Source organism: Chlorocebus sabaeus, chromosome 6, assembly GCF_047675955.1.
Source record: "Chlorocebus sabaeus isolate Y175 chromosome 6, mChlSab1.0.hap1, whole genome shotgun sequence".
In the NCBI taxonomy this organism is placed as follows: domain Eukaryota; kingdom Metazoa; phylum Chordata; class Mammalia; order Primates; family Cercopithecidae; genus Chlorocebus; species Chlorocebus sabaeus.
In genome coordinates this window covers 9,774,021-9,791,056 of record NC_132909.1, presented here as the reverse complement: position 1 = coordinate 9,791,056, position 17,036 = coordinate 9,774,021, and the positions used below count along the sequence as shown (strand labels likewise).

Below are 17,036 nucleotides of genomic sequence, written 5' to 3'. Positions count from 1 at the left end.
GAAAGCCCTTGAAACCTAGCTAACTCCACCTAAAGTGTCCTATACAAAAACCCCGTCTCCTGCAGTGCCAGCTTGCTATTACATTTCCTCAGGAGCAGCCTCCTCTGTGTGGCTCCCTGGGTGATGATGGCCTCCTCGCCATCCGAATGTTACTGTATTACGTCTTGCCATGAAAAGAATCTGGAAATCTTACGAAGCAGTCTGTGTAGTTTTTTACGTGTTTCTTCCACTGGGGGTCCTCTGGGCTTCTTTGTCACATCTGGGGGTGTTACAGGCCGAAAGAATGAGGGTTGTGACCAACTCAGCATACCACTGGAGGCTATATCAGCAAACAGAAAACTGCTCACATGAAAGCAGGATGTTGGAAAACTGACAGCTGCATCTGCCATCAGAAGGGGTGCTGAGGGCAGTCGCACCCCAAGCACAGTGTTCCTTGTGATTATCTATAGGAACATCTGAAGCCTGTTGTACAAAGAAAGCAATTTTGTGAACCTGTGATAAATCAAGCAGCTGACCAACCATTACCTCTCCCTCCCTGCCCTTTCTACCTAATAAATACGAAGGGCTGTAAAAGTTCTGGGCCCTTGTTCACTAGGAGCAAGGAGACCCCGACCCCTTCTTTTAAAGTAGATCTTTTTGTCTTTGTCTTTATTTCTGCATTTGTCCCCCTTCGTTCAATCCAGTAGCAACTGACAGCGACAAGCAGTGCCCAAACAGGGAGGTGGGCAAAGAAGGTCTGCTGGAGCAGAGAAAATGAAACTGACCAGATGAATGAGAAACCCGGGGAAGAGTCTGCTGCTGTCAGCAGACACAAGGCCAGTACCCTAAGGAGGTACTGGGATATAAGGTCAGTGTCCTAAAGAGGTACTAGGAATGGAAAGTTTCTGAATCAGAGTAACATGGGGCAGAATTTGTCTATTGAAGAGCAACATTATATGCAGTTGCTTAAAGTTTTACTTAAACAATCTGGTACTCAGGTTAGTTATCAAACACTAAACTAAAATGCTGCAGATTATTACGCACAACCCGCGTATATCTTGCGGTATATCTCCTAATGCTATCCCTCCCCACTTCCCCCACCCCATGACACATTCCAGTGTGTGATGTTCCCCTTCCTGTGTCCAAGTGTTCTCATTGTTCAATTCCCACCTACGAGTGAGAACATGCGGTGTTTGGTTTTCTGTCCTTGCAATAGTTTGCTCAGAATGATGGTTTCCAGCTTCCTCCATGTCCCTACAAAGGACATGAACTCATCCTTCTTTATGGCTGCATAGTATTCCATGGTGTGTATGTGCCACATTTTCTTAATCCAGTCTGTCATTGATGGACATTTTGGTTGGTTCCAGGTCTTTGCTATTGTGAATGTGCTGCAATAAACATACGTGTGCATGTGTCTTTATAGCAGCATGATTTATAATCCTTTGGGTGTATACCCAGTAATGGGATGGCTGGATCAAATGGTATTTCTAGTGCTAGATCCTTGAGGAATCGCCATACTGTTTTCCACAATGGTTTACAGTCCCACCAACAGTGTAAAAGTGTTCCTATTTCTCCACATCCTCTCCAGCACCTGTTGTTTCCTGACTTTTTAATGATCACCATTCTAACTGGTGTGAGATGGTATCTCATTGTGGTTTTGATATGCATTTCTCTGACGGCCAGTGATGATGAGCATTTTTTCATGTGTCTGTTGGCTGCATAAATGTCTTCTTTTGAAAAGTGTCTGTTCATATCCTTTGCCCACTTTTTGATGGGGTTGTTTGATTTTTCTTGTACATTTGTTTAAGTTCTTTGTAGATTCTGGATATTAGCCCTTTGTCAGATGAGTAGATTGTAAAAATTTTCTCCCATTCTGTAGGTTGCGTATTCACTCTGATGATAGTTTCTTTTGCCGTGCAGAAGCTCTTTAGTTTAATTAGATCCCATTTGTCTATTTTGGCTTTTGTTGCCATTGCTTTTGGCGTTTTAGTCATGAAGTCCTTGCCCATGCCTATGTCCTGAATGGTATTGCCTAGGTTTTCTTCTAGGGTTTTTATGGCTTTAGGTTTAACATTTCATTAATTTTTAAAAGAGATTATAATGTCTTACTATGAATAATCATACATAAGTATCATAGAAACTATTCACATTGATTATATGTTCAAGTTATTATTTAGGGGGTTAAATGAACATATTACATATAATTAAAAGGAGGTTTTTCTGCTTGGTTTTGCTTCTTTTTAATGCAGCTATTGAAACACCTAAAATTACATCTAGACTTTGCATTATATTTCTGTTAAACTGCACTGCTCTAAGCCACTTTTAAAATTCATTCAACAAATATGTTTGTCCACCTCACATATTTCAGGCAGCAGTTTAGGGGTTGAATATATATCAGTGACCTAAACATACAAAACACGATAACTAGAGAGAGTATATAGAATGATCATGGAATGGAAAAAATATATGTACAGATAATAAGAGGTATAAAGAATAGTGCAGATTGAGAGTTTCAAAGCACTCGGAGATTCACTCCTTTACACAGAATTCATTGGTATACGTCTCATGTCTGCATAAATCCACCCATAGTGACACCCATACCTTATCAGGGGTATGCTGACATATTTCATTAATGCTCTACGTATGTCCTGCTGTCCAACGGAGCTTCATCTCTTTGACCAATAGAATTGGAAGTTTTTATTTTGAAAAGATTTCAGATCCAATTCAGGCTTCATCATTAAGCACGCTCTCCTTCAAAAGTATGAGCTAAGGTTTTTCTTTTCCACTTTTCAAGTACAACCAAAATAGTACACATTCAGAACATAAACAATCCCTGAATCGTTACAGTGGACACCACCATGTAAACGCACACCCAGATCAAGAAACAGAACATCAGTAGCTGCTGGACGTCCCTGGGACCCCTCCAGTCTCTCCTTCCTAAGGTGTCCACTCACTAGAAGAATAATACCATCTAGTGTAATCATTTCTAGCATGAATTCCTCCTCAATAATTTTACAAAATCTTGGCTGAGCTCTATCTGAGACATCTCGAGTATGATCACCTCATGATTCGTGTCCTGTTCTGTGTCCATGGGGTGCCTCTGCAGACCTCCCCCGCCAGGGCTCCCCGTGATTCCCTTCACATTGCATTTGGTCTGCTCATGAGAAAGAAGACCCACGGTCAGTAGAATCTGAATTTAAAACACACATCTTCGAAATACATTTCGATTGTAAAGAAAATGGAAAACATTTTGCCAGATGAAATATATTCATGTATTTATGTATGACAAATGTGAATATTATAAAAGTTGAAAGTACAGAGAAAGTCATGTTCATCATATTACATATTTCTAAGACAGTCACACAGGCACAGTAAACATTTTGGCATTTGTTGTATGTGTTTCGTGGGTAACATTATACATTGATAGGTTGTAATTTATAACTGGACGTTCATTTGGCCTGGCTGATTACCCCCGGTTGTGGCACTTGCCTGAGGACGGTACTTAAAATGTACTTGTTAAAGGAGTTAAATAAATACCTCATTTTATATTATGTAGTTGATGATAGGTGTTTGTCATATGAGATTGTATATTTTCTGTACAGTTGAAAGTATTCCTACCTATGACTTAAACAGGACATAATATGCCATGTAGCTACGTCTCTATGGCTTACCTGAACCTCCAGTATTAGCCCACATTTAATGCATTCTCATTTCTCACTATAGGTGCCCTTACTCAGGGATATTTGCCTTGAGTAAGGGAAATGAGGGAAATCCCTTCCCCAATCCCTTGAGGAAGGGATTGATAGGTAATAGTTTCAGTGGGAGAATAGGCAGGAGTGATAAATGAGAAGGAAAACAACTGGCCATGAGGGACAGATGTGGGGAAACTAGCTGCTTCCTTTGCTGCATTATCAGCATAAGCGTTGTCTCCGGTTTCCTTGGGCAGTGGAGCAGCCTGAAGGAGAATTTTTATTAAGGAAGCACTGACGATGGAGGAACCTTGTGTAGTGAGAAAACCTCTTTCTGCCCATATAACAGCATGGTGATGTAGGATGTGGAAGGCATACTTGGAATCAGTGTAGACATTGACACATAGTGCCTTTGCAAGGGTAACAGCCTGGGTTAAAGCAATGAGTTTGGCTTGTTGAGAGGTAGTGGAAGGGGGCAGGGCAGTAGCTTCAATGACAGATGTGAAAGACACTACAGCATAGCCTGCCCTTGCCGGTGACTGACGATTGGGCCTTGAAGAACTACCATCAATAAACCAAGTGTTTATGGACATGCAGTCCAGTAGGTCTCAGCCTCATTTTGTCCAGCTCCTACTCAAGATGGAGTTGCTCTGGTTCACATGTCTGTGACAAAATGTCTACGGAGGCTGGCTCACACCTATAATCCCAGCACTTTTGGAGGCTGAGGCGAGTGGATCATGAGGTCAGGAGTTCGAGACCAGCCTGGCCAACATGGTGAAACCCTGTCTCTACTAAAAATACAACAATTAGCTGAGCGTGGTGGCGCAGGCCTGTAATCCCAGGTACTCGGGAGGCTGAGGCCAGACAATTGTTAGAAGCTGAGAGGCGGAGCTTGCAGTGAGCTGAGATCGTGCCATTGCGCTCCGGCCTGGGCAACAAGAGCGAAACTCCGTCTCGAAAGAAAAAAAAAATGTCTGTGGAAGGCGTGCAGTCTCCTATAGCTGGGACATCAGTGGTCTGTGGTGAGAGCCTGCTGTCCCTCTGTCCCTTCACTCACCCCTCCCCTAGGAGCCTTTCAGTGCTGGGAACTGGCCCTAGCGTTCCGCTACCCCACACCACATTCCCAGGTTCCTCGCTCTTCAGCCCTGGCGTCTGCATCGCCTCTGTATCAACTCTTGGTGTTTTCTCTCCGAAGATCTGCTCTAAGTCTGCTGGTTTACCCAGTATCTTGGTTTCTCTCGGTGGGAGTGGTGCTTCCAGGCTGTGTCCAGCCAGCCATCTTGACCCTCCTCTAGGCGTGATTTTGAAAATTTGATCTGCTCCCCTGACTTCCTGGAAACATACGCCGAATGGGAAATGTGTCTGCGAGACGTTACAACATCCCGAGGAGCCTTCTCCTCATCGGGGGGGATCAGAGGCTGCCCTTGCTCTTCTCCCAGTCGTCTCTTGTGAGATGTGAGGCTTCATGTGAATATTGTGTGAAGCCAACACCATGGAAGGCCGGGTAGACACCTGGAGAAACGTTCCTTCCTTGTGGTGTTTTTGGATCCCATGGATCAGCCTCCCTGGGGTCAGTCCTACCTCCTGTGCTTGCATTCAGTAGATCCAGGACACGCTCTATATATTTTTACTCCATTGAAGCTGAACTTTCAGTCATTTGCCACACAAGAGCTGACACAGATCCAGAGGACATTGCAGATTGCTGCCCTGGGTGATTTAAAAAATTAATCTGGAGACGACATTAGGAGATAGAGTGTTGTAGACCTGGATCCATTACTTGCCAGTTAATGGAACTTTGGTATTTGGAGTCTTTACTGTTTTTTTCTGAGACAGAGTCTCACTTTGTTGTCCAGGCTGGAGTGCAGTGGTGCGATCTTGGCTCACTGCAACCTCCGCGTCCCAGATTCAAGCGATTCTCCTGCCTCAGCCTCCCAAGTAGCTAGGATTACAGGCATGGGCCACCACGCCCGGCTAATTTTGTATTTTTAGTAGAGAAGGGGTTTCTCCATTATTGTCAGGCTGGTCACGAATTGCCGACCTCAGGTGATCTGCCTGCCTCAGCCTCCCAAAGTGTTGGGATTACAGGTGTGAGCCACTGTGTCCAGCCTGCATTCCATTTATCTTTGCCACACTGTATATATGATGTATATACTGGAGAAACGGGTCCTAATTTTATAATATCTAGTCTCTAGCTATTAAAGAGTTTGTCAAGATATGACAAAAGCAGAGTTAGTCAACTAATATATTTCGTACACTTTGTGTTAACATTAATTAAAACGCTATCTTCTGAAAAAGACGTTTGGAAGTGAAATGGTAACATCAGCTCTCAGTGACACACGTCACTTAGAAAAGAAGCCTAGTGGCTTCTTTTTAATGGAGTTGTATTTTTAACTTCATGTACTCAAATGAATCAATAAAACTCATATTAATATATACCTGGCTTTGTTTTAATAACAACATATTTTTATTTTTTTTCATAAAATTATGGCATTCAATCTTCAAATGCAAAAGTTCAGTTGTACTTCAAGTTAGGGTATAGAAAAATAACAAAATGCTGTTTCTCTCACCATAACAATAATAAAGCACATGGAGCGGCAGAATGCGAGTCCGTGAAGACTTTTATGAATTCCTAGGCGTAACCCCAACTTGGGCATCCACTGCTGTGATCCTAATTCACATTTAAAGGCCCTGAGACCTGCACTAGCAGGTCAACCCTCGCCGAATCTCATAGGCACACACGGGATAGATAGAACAGAACTGCACAGACTTTAAAAATGAGCTAATATGAAAACCTCACTTCATAGAAGACCTAAAAAAAATGGATACTTTGTGTCGAATACAGATGAATCATAGAGTCTCATAACATTCAAATGTCCAGGGTACAAATCAAAATTACTTACAATACAAGGATGAGCCATGGCTGGGCGCAGTGGGCCACATCTGTAATCCCAGCACTTTGGGAGGCCAAGGTGGGTGGATCACTTCAGGTCAGGAGTTCAAGACCAGCCTGGCCAACATGGTGAAACCCCGTCTCTACTAAAAATACAAAAAATTAGCTGGGCGTGGTGGTGGGCGCCTGTAACTCCAGCGACTCGGGAGGCTAAGGCAGGAGAATTGCTTGAACCTGGGAGGTGGAGGTTGCAGTGAGCTGAGATCATACCACTGCACTCCAGCCTGGGCGACAGCAAGACTCTGTCTCAAAAAAAAAAAAAAAAAAAAGAAAGAAAGAAAAGTAAGAGAAGTCATCGCTATCAGATCTGCTCTAAAAGAACTACAAATCAAAGTTTTTCAGACAAAAAAGAAAACTGCAGAATGAAACTTGGAAAATCAAGAGTGAAGGAAGAGCGGCAGAAATGGGAAATACCTGGAAATCTGTTAATAGGCCATTTTCCTCGAGAGCTATTGAAACAGTCAATGTATACAAAACTCAATGATTAAAAGTACAAGATACATAGCAATTTCCCAAGGGTTTTTTTTTTGGGTTTTTTTTTTTTTTTTTGATGGAGTCTCCATCTGTCGCCCAGGTTGGAATGTGATGGTGCGACCTCGGCTCACTGCAGCCTCCGCCTCCCGGGTACTTGTAGAATAACGTACTTACATTATTCTAGTAATAACAGCAATAGATAAAATGTTAAAGGGACAACGTATGTAAAACCAATACCATTAAGAAATACCTTGAGTCTCTTCGATTGAGAGGTTTTGTTAGCTTTCCTGCTTTTTGTGGTAGAATGGTGAGACATCAGAGTGTCCATAAAAGCTGGTTTTCAGGTTCATCAGGAGAATTTTCCTTTCTGGAGCCTGTCATGCGTAAACACAACTGCCTTGACTTACTCACCCTGGGTCTTCGGGAAACGTGTCAATGGATGGAACAGTCATGTATCGAGCCACGGTTAGAAAAGATTTACAAGCACGATTGTTCTTTTCTTCAGATATTCTTGAGGGAAAGGCATTGGGGATACAGCCCATGGGTATCTTCCCGGTGACGTATCTGTCCCCAAAGCCTGTGTGATGGGCAAATGTGACCCAGCCCTCCTCTGTTTCGGACACTGGAATCAAGGATGCATTTCTACTCATTCATTTCCAATGAGAACGCTGGATTCTCTCTTCCAGACTCTCGGACTGACTCCCTTTACAAACTCTGCTGTCTAAGATAGGACACAAGGTAAGGGTCCCTTTCACTAAGGCTTCTGAAGAGCAGCTCCAGGGCCCGGTCCCCTTTCTTCTCCACCATGCTCAGCAGGGCGTCGGTCTTGCTCTGCCGTGTCCTTGCCTGCTCCACCAGCTCCTTCTCATTCTCACTGAGAACCTCATTGTCTTGGAGATCATCGAGCACCCCTTTCAGGTCCCCAATCCTGGCCTGGAGTTGCCGGTGGTTCTCCCTCACAAAGGCTGCACCTGGATGAAAGGGGGAGTTGCGGACTCTGAGAATTGCTCTCTTACAGGATTTGGGGTCCGCACCAAACGAAGATTCATAATTCCATGGCGGGGGATGGGTCTTCATCTTGTTTCTGTTGCCTAACCCACATTCATTTCATTTTGGATATTTTACTTCCAGTTCTTGATTAACTTTGTAGTCTCATAGTTACTATATATTTCTCAAAGTTCAATATAGAACTAGTTTAACTTACGGTTCCCCAGATGCAAGACATTTACCCCAATAACTTGCTGTTTCCTGCTCCTTGGTGTGGACGTGATGTCCTCACGTCCTCCCGTAAGTAAATCATACTCATTGTTTGTATTTTTCTCTGGCATCGCTTGTTCTTTGTAAATGACAAGGTTAGAAGAAATGGAGCCTTACTTTGTGAAGTTAAAGCACTCAAAGGCCTCTTGATATCAGATACATCCTCCTGGCTTTAGTGTAAACATTTCACTAACCTGAGAAGGTACGAGGGGCTGATGCAGCTCCAAGCTGGATATCCACTACAAAAGAGGGAAGAATTGGAGATGACATACAATGAATCATATACCCTTACTGAGCTTTTCTAGTCTTTCATGCGCCAATGAAAATAATTTAATTCTCCATATTTTATAAGGCAGGGATCTTGTTTGGCATACTAATATACTAATGAAACCCCAGTAAGTCAAGAGCCACTCACTGCCCATTCAGGAAATGTATCAGAGAAAGGAACACATTTTCCCAATATTCTTTCTTTTTTTGTTTTTTGTTTGTTTATTCATTTTTTGAGACAGAGTTTCACTCTGTTACCAAAGCTAGATTGCAATGGCCCAATCTCAACTCACAGCGTCTGCCTCCCAGGTTCAAGCAATTCTCCTGCCTCAGCCTCCTGAGTAGCTGCGATTATAGGCACGCGCCACCATGCCTGGCTAATATTTGTATTTTTATTGGAGACAGGGTTTTGCCATGTTGGCCAGACTGGTCTCAAACTCCTGACCTCAGGTGATCCGCCCACCTCGGCCTCCCAAAGTGCTGGCATTACAGACATAAACCACCGCGCCCAGCCCATTTTTCCAATATTCTTTCTACGCACAGGTGAATGTCTTAGGAACTCTGAGGGTTACAACAATATCATATCATACTGTCTTACATAAATTACAGTCAAGGTAAATGTGTTTTAGACATGAACAATCAACATTTAAGGAGTAAATTTTTATACATGTTGGTACCAGGACCTATAAGTTGACAGACGATTTCACAATTGGAGCTACCCATTTGAAAATAATTGAAATGATGTTTCCCAGGAGGCCTTCAACATGGTCTTATCCTTTTATCTAAAATCCCTGATGTGGTTTAAAGTTCTGATGAATTTTGTGACCCCCTCCGTTGGTAGCAGCTCAGTCTCCGTGTCACCAACACAGAATGAATCTGATGACTCTGAGTCTCCCACTGACTATGAGGTGCAGAAATTGGGTTTCTGGTCATTTGACTTCCAGGAAGAGCATCGGCTTCATGGAACAGCACATTCACCCAGAGGCCCAGCCACCCACAGTCTCCCCATGTCATCCAGAATTTCCCTATTAAGGAATTAGCATGGTCATGACACCTGGAAAAATCTTTTTTTTTTTTTTTTTAGATGGAATTTCCCTCGTTTCCCAGGCTGGAGTGCAGTGGCACCATCTTAGCTCACTGCAACCTCCACCACCCGGGTTCAAGTGATTCTCGTGCCTCAGCCTCCTGAGTAGCTGGGACTAGAGGCACCCTCCACCACGCCTGGTTAATTTTTGTATTGTAGTGAAGACAGGGTTTCACCACGTTGGCCAGGCTGGTCGAGGCAGGTGGATCACTTGAGGCCAGGAGTTTGAGACTGGCCTGGCCAACAGGGCAAACCCCCATCTCTACTAAAAATACAAAAATCAGCCAGGTGTGGTGACACGTGCCTGTGGTCCCAGCTACTTGGGAGACTGAGGCAGGAGAATCACTTGAACCAGGAGGTTGCAGTGAGCCAAGATCGTATCACTGCACTCCAGCCTGGGTAACACAGCGAGACTCTGTCAAAAAAAACAAAATCTCCTGTTCTTTACCCCCAGGTGTGAGGGGTTTCCATTCCCATGGCCATCCCCATTCTCAGGTCCCTTGAGCATTTCACTTCCTACGGACTACCATCACTTTCGTTGTCCTCACATGGGCGATATACTGACAATGGACTTCTTATGTGGGATGGAATGAGAAACAGGCTTTCTTCTTTGACATCCAATGGTGGAGGTGCATTTTCTCTCACCAAAAATGCCAGCCTCACCCACTCACCTACCTGGCTTCACCACAGTCTTCCAGACCAAAGTCCCATGTCTTTTGTCAGTAATTTCAAGTTGAATGGGTTCCTTCATCTGCCCAGCATAGAATTTCGAGAAGGACTGGATTTCTCCAGGGCTCCTGTAGGACAATTTCAACTCCTAGAGGAAACATAGCAGTTGACTTAAGCAGTGGAGGGTGGAAAGGCCCAGCTCCCTACAGTGAACTGGCCAATGGAACTTTCCCCCTGTTATCTTTACAATGTCCTAGCTGGTTGAGAAGGAAATAGAGGGAGAGAGGTAAACATCCTTGTTTTGTTTTGTTTTGTTTTGTTTTGTTTTACAGAGTCTTGCTCTGTTGCCCAGGCTAGAGTGCAGTGGCACAATCTCGGCTCACTGCACTGCACACGTCCGCTCCCAGGTTCAAGTGATTCTCCTGCCTCAGCTTCCTAAGTAGCTGAGACTGCAGGTGCGCACCACCGTGCCCAGCTAATTTTTGTATTTTTAGTAGAGATGGGGTTTCACCGAATTGGCCAGGCTAGTCTGGAACTCCTGACGTCGTGATCTGCCCCCCTTGGCCTCCCAAAGTGTTAGGATTACAGGCATAAGCGACCGCACCCAGTCGGTAAACATCCTTTTAAATTTACAATGTTAGGAAATAATTTTATTCTATGAAAGCAAGAGTAAACTAGCTCTCAACACCCCATGAATCAGAGAAAAATGATCTGAGCTGAGTACAAAAATCTTAGGTGTTGGCTGGGCACGGTGCCTCACGCCTGTAATCCCAGCACTTTGGGAGGCCGAGGCAGGTGGATCACCTGAGGTCAGGAGTTTGGGACCAGCCTAGCTAACATGATGAAACCCTGTCTCTACTAAAAATACAACAAATTAGCGGGCTGTGGTGGCAGGTGCCTGTAATCCCAGCTTCTTGGGAGGCTAAGGCAGGAGAATGGCTTTAACCCGGGAGTTGGAGGTTGCAGTGAGCCAAGATCAAGCCACTGCACTCCAGCCTGGGCGACAAGAGCGATATTCCATCTCAAAAGAAAAAAAAAACCTTAGGTGCTGAGGCTCCTCATTAATAACTCTACTAACAGGATCTCAGACTGTAGAGAAATGTGGGAAAACTGGCAAAGGCAGCTCATCAGGTCTGTCCTGGCCTTGCTGGGAAGCCAAGGGTCAGATGTGGCACTGTGCTTTCACGTCCTCCTCTTCATTCTGCACCCGACTTCCCCAGGATTCCTAAGGAAAGCTGCCCTGGGGAATAGGAGCTACCCTCATAGGCAGGACAGAATTAGGAAAAGCTTAGTTCGTGCAAATCTCTAGTTTCTTTAGGAAACAAGCCCTACGATTCTTGGAAAATAGCAATTTAAAAATTCTAAGAAGTGAGGTCCTTGGTTCTTTTTTTTTTTTTTTTTCTTTTTTCTTTTTTTTGGAGACGAAGTCTCACTCTGTCACAGAGGATGGAGTGCCGTGGCTCGTTCTCGGCTCACTGCAACCTCCGCATTCCAGGTTCAAGGGATTCCCCTGCCTCAGCCTCTGAGTAGCTGGGACTACAGGCACCTGCCACCACGCCCAGCTAATTTTTTGTATTTTTAGTAGAGACGGGTTTTCACCGTGTTAGCCAGGATGGTCTCAACCTCCTGACCTCATGATCCATCTGCCTCAGCCTCCAAAAGTGCTGGGATTATAGGCGTGAGCCACAGCCCCTGGCCTAGGTTCTCCATCTCTTTAAAAGGAAGATGAATCTAAGGAGATTTTACCTTGCTCAAGATTATCACCTCATATTACAACTGCCATTTCTTTTTTTATGGTGGTTTTTTTTTGTTTTTTTATTTTTTTGGAGACAGAGTTTTGCTCTGCCACCCAGGCTGGAGTGCAGTGGTATGATATCGGCTCACTACAACCTCCACCTCCCAGGTTCAAGCGACTCTCCTGTCTCTGCCTCCTGAGTAGCTGGGACTACAATTGCTTGCCACCAATCCAAGCAAATTTTTGTCTTTTCAGTGGAGACGAGGTTTCACCATGTTGGCCAGGCTGGTCTTGAACTCCTGACTTCAAGCGATCTGCCCACCTTGGCCTCCCAAAGTGCTGGGATTACAGGCGTGATCCACCACGCCCAGCCTTATGATGGCCATTCCTTATGCCATGTTTACTGTTTGTATTTTTATTGAAGGAACTCCCTGTATTTTATTTATCTCCATATCAACAATGTTTATGGAAGGTCCTGCCACAACCAAGAATGTATCTTGCCTGAAGGACAACTGAGCTTCTGGGAACTGTCTGACTGGTGTTACAGAGATAGAAAGTCATTTAGGAAGATAGGGTGAAGAGATTCCCCAGCAAAAAACTTTCCTTCTAACAAGAAGCAGCTCAGAAATTGCTCCCTTTCTAACCTCAGGCAGTTCAAAGAAATCACTTGTCTCCTAACAAAGAGCAGCCTGGAAGATCAGGCTGTAAAACACAGATAAGCACTGGGCGCGTGGTGGCCCAATGCTGGTAATCCCAGCACTTTGGGAGACCAAGGCAGGTGGATCACCTGAGGTCAGGAGTTCAAGACCAGCCTGACCAACATGGTGAAACCCCGTCTCTTTCACGTCCTTCTCTTCGTTCTGCACCCAACTTCCCCAGGATTCCTAAAGAAAGCTGCCCTGGGGAATAGGCACTAACTGCATAGGCAGGACAGAATTAGGAAAAGCTTAGTTCATGCAAATCTCTAGTTTCTTTAGGAAACAAGCCCTATAACTCTCAGAAAATAGTAATTTAAAAATTCTAAAATTTATAAAAAATACAAAAAATTAGCCAGGCATGGAGGCACACAACTGTAATCTCAGCAACTTGGGAGCGTGAGGCAGGAGCATCCCTTGAACCAAAGAGGTGGAGGTTGCCGTGAGCACAGCAGCCTGGGACACAGAGTGAGACTGTCTCAAGAAAACAAACAAACAACAACAAAATCTATAATGGACTGAGATGCATTTTTTCCCATTCAAATTGGAAAACAATTAAATTTTGATACTTTATTCTAGAGATGGATATTTTGTTGGAAAATCTCGTCCTTTATTCTTGAGAACTTATATTGTGAGAAATCTTTGAAAATCTCTTTGGAAATGTACTAGCTTTAACTTGGTGAGTACTCTTTGAATCAGTCATTTCTCTTAGGACACTCTAGCTTCACATGAAAAACATAAAACTGTATTAGTTGAAATATTTATTGCCAGGGCACTTGTTATGAGAAATTACAAGCAGTTCAACTAAATGCTGAATAATAATGAAGTGATTTAAAAAGCTCTAGGGTTTTAGCTACATGGCATATTATGTCCTATTAAAATAACAGGGAGGAATAATTTCAATTGTGCAGAAATATACAGTAATCTCCAGTAAAAATACATAAAATATAATACATAGCATATATATATATATATATATATATATATTTTTTTTTTTTTTTTTAAGACGCAGTCTCACTCTATTGCCAAGGGTAGAGTACAGTGGTGCAATCTCAGCTCACTGCAACCTCCAGCTCCCGGGTTCAAGTGATTCTCCTGCCTCAGCCTCCTGAGTAGCTGGGATTACAGGCGCACGCCACCACACCTGGCTAATTTTTTGTGTATTTTTAGTACAGACGCGGTTTCACCATGTTGGTCAGGCTGGTCTCAAACTCTTGACCTCGTGATCCGCCTGCCACGGTCTCCCAAAGTGTTGGGATTACAGGCTTGAGCCACTGAGCCCAGCCAAGGTATCATATTTCTTCATTCAAACACCTTAACAAATACTCCTTAAGTGACTTAGCTAGGCAAGATGTCAGGCCTGCAGGGAACTATAACAGAGAAGTTGAAACTTCAATTTAGAAAACTGAACGTACACTTTTAATCACAAGATAAGTGCCCCAAATGCTAAAATGTTACCTCTGCCTGTGTTAAGGTTTTGGAAATATTTAATTTGATTAAGACTATTTTCCTGTATTTTCAATTTTTTAAAACTTTGTATTTGCGATTAATGAAAAAAATTGCATCTTGCTAAAATTCTTCTATTTGTTTCAAAAGTACAAAATATTCTGAAATCTGTTGTTAGATTTGAATTCTACCAACCGTGGGTATTATTTCCAGATGAGCAGAATTAGACAGAATATAATGGGCACCAAAGGTCAGGGGTTGCATTGAGGGTGAAGTCTGTAGACGCACACCACAGAAGCGATCCTCCTCATCATCTATCATCTGAGGGATAAGGGGAGAAACATTAGAAAGCACACAGAAAAAGAAATAAGCACAAATAGTGGCATAAAAGTTTTCTATATATTGTATTAAGTAGCATGTAGGATATGATTCAGTTGATGTAAAGATTGAGATGATGGGGCCAGGCACGGTGGCTCACGCCTGTAATCCCAGCACTTTGGGAGGCCGAGGCAGGTGGGTCACCTAAGGTCAGGAGTTTAAGACCAGCCTGGCCATTATGGTGAAATCCTATCTCTACTAAAAATACAAAAATTAGCTGGGCATGGTGACTGACGTCTGTAATCCCAGCTACTTGGGAGGCTGAGGCAGGAGAATCGCTTCAACCCAGAAGGCAGAAGTTGTTGCAGTGTGCTGAGGTCATGCCACTGCACTCCAGCCTGGGCGACAGAGTGAGACTCCGTTTCAAAAAAATAGATTGAGATGAAAGATAGATTATATTTTTATAATCTATAAATTTTATAATCTGTTAAAATTTTATAATCTATTAAATTTTATAATCTATTTTAATAAAATATGAAAATAATTTATTGCTCCATAATTTTCACAGTGGATACACCCATGTATCCAACACCCAGAAGGAGATACAGAGATAAATAGACAGATAGGTGGTAGAGTGGTAAACTAGATAGATAGATGTAAACATGCCTCTATGCAAAATAGATATGGTATTAACCTTTTGCTGATGGACATCTCAGAGCCAAAGGGTTTCTTGTGAATGGTAAACTTATCATAAACTCCTGTACAGTTTGATTTTATTTTTACACTGTGGAGAGTTTGGCCAGGGGACTTATAAAACCAGAGGACAAAGGGGATTCCTTTTGGTGCCTCAGCCGAGGACTGGTAGCTCAGCTGTGTCTGTGAACACGTCTCTGATGGGTGAGGGTAGATATGTCACTTCTCTCCATCACAGGGCTGCTGTGAGATGCTCGGCCACCTGAGCACCGGGGAGCAGATACAGAAGAGTGAGGTCCCCTCTGAGAGGCCAAGAAGCTAGAGCAGAAGGCGAGACCTCAGAATTATCTGAGCAGGCACCAAGGACATAGAATGGAATTCAAACAATAAGAAAACCTTTCAGAAGCCTCAGGTGCAACTCAATAGAGACTTTATGGAATTAACGAGCAAGAATTTAAACTAAAAGCAATTGACAGTAGGTGGCATTACTAGTCCAGCTGTTAGACACCCTTGGGGTAATGACTGGGAGAGGGTTCAAGGGGGCCTCAGAGAAGTTGGAGATGTTCTGTATCTTCCTCTGGGTGCTGGATACATGGGCGTGTCCACTCTGAAAATTATGGAGCAATACATTATGTACATATTATATTAATTTTAAAATATCAGTGATAGTAATGAAGAAATAATGGGCAAAGCTGAAATATAAACTGGGCCTGGAAGATCAAATAAAAGAAAAAAATACAAGTTATATTGAGCAAAGGGATGAAATCATGATGGGGAGTAAGCAGCGAAGGGATGTGGAGACCTATCCAGGAAGCATCACACATATGCCTATAAAGAGAACCAGCTCCAGAAGGATAAAAAGAAACCGACGGAGGAAAGACATGATGTATCCTGCCTTCTCTGATGAATGATTATTTTAAATGAACCGATATATTCAATGTAAATTATAACAACAACAGATTGGAAGTATAAGAACCAAAGACATCAGTATAACATTGGCAGGGTTATCATTATGGACCGATTTCTGAAGAGGTCAAGAGACATACTGCTGTACTTATTTTCAAAGAATGGAATAGCATTCTTTATTTGTTAGAGTTCTTACTATATACACATATATTTTTCCCATAGTATGAACATTCCATGTAATATCTTAGGTTGTCATGTTTTTCACTATTTCTTACTGATGTATCCCCATCCCCTAAAATAGTGCCTGGAACATATAAGGCACATAATAAATATGTGCTGAATAGATATATTAGTCTGTTCTCATGCTGCTGTAAAGGACTGCCCAAGACTGGGTAATTCATAAATGAAAGAAATTTAGTTGACTCACAGTTCCACATGGCTGGGGAAGCCTCACAATGATGGTGGAAGGCAAAGGAGGAGCAAAGTCACATCTTACATGGCCGCAGGCAAGAGAGAGCCTGTTCAGGAAACTCCCCTTTATAAAACCATCAGATCTCGTGAGACTTAATTGCTATCACAAGAACAGTACAGGAAAAACCTGCCCTCATGATTCAATCACCTCCCACAACACGTGGGAATTATGGGAGCTACAATTCAAGATGAGATTTGGGTGGGGACACAGCATTACAGTAATGGAAGTATGAAAAATCAGGGTGTTATGACACTCCCAAAGGAACATAGTAATTCTCTACCAATGGATCCTAACCAAAATGAAATTTTCATCTATTGGTGCTGAATATTGAACCACATGCAACAATCTCCATAAAAATTTAGGACTACTGAGAAGGGAGCTTCCTTTTCTGGGTCTCAAGGA

At 43.0% G+C, this 17,036-nt stretch overlaps 2 protein-coding genes across 9 annotated transcripts in view; one reads left to right on the top strand and one right to left on the bottom strand.

The window, feature by feature from the left end:
* Positions 1-17,036, top strand: part of LOC103234965 (caspase recruitment domain-containing protein 8) — an 83,950-nt gene that overhangs the window by 4,788 nt on the left and 62,126 nt on the right. For 4 of the 5 annotated variants that reach the window (XM_073016226.1, XM_073016231.1, XM_073016225.1 and 1 more), the window contains exon 3: positions 684-847. The gene's annotated coding sequence lies outside the window, so the exon portion shown is untranslated. The remainder of the gene's footprint in view (positions 1-683; positions 848-17,036) is intronic. The other variant, XM_073016229.1, reaches the window with a different exon arrangement.
* The window catches only part of LOC103234962 (caspase recruitment domain-containing protein 8), a 39,442-nt gene continuing 28,515 nt past the window's right edge, over positions 6,110-17,036 (bottom strand). For all 4 annotated transcript variants that reach the window (XM_073016239.1, XM_073016238.1, XM_073016240.1 and 1 more), the window contains 3 exons: positions 14,441-14,566; positions 10,376-10,517; positions 6,110-8,588 (listed from right to left, as the gene is read on the bottom strand). In XM_073016239.1, the coding sequence (XP_072872340.1) occupies positions 8,539-8,588; positions 10,376-10,517; positions 14,441-14,566 (318 nt within the window). In that variant the 3' untranslated portion in view covers positions 6,110-8,538. The remainder of the gene's footprint in view (positions 8,589-10,375; positions 10,518-14,440; positions 14,567-17,036) is intronic.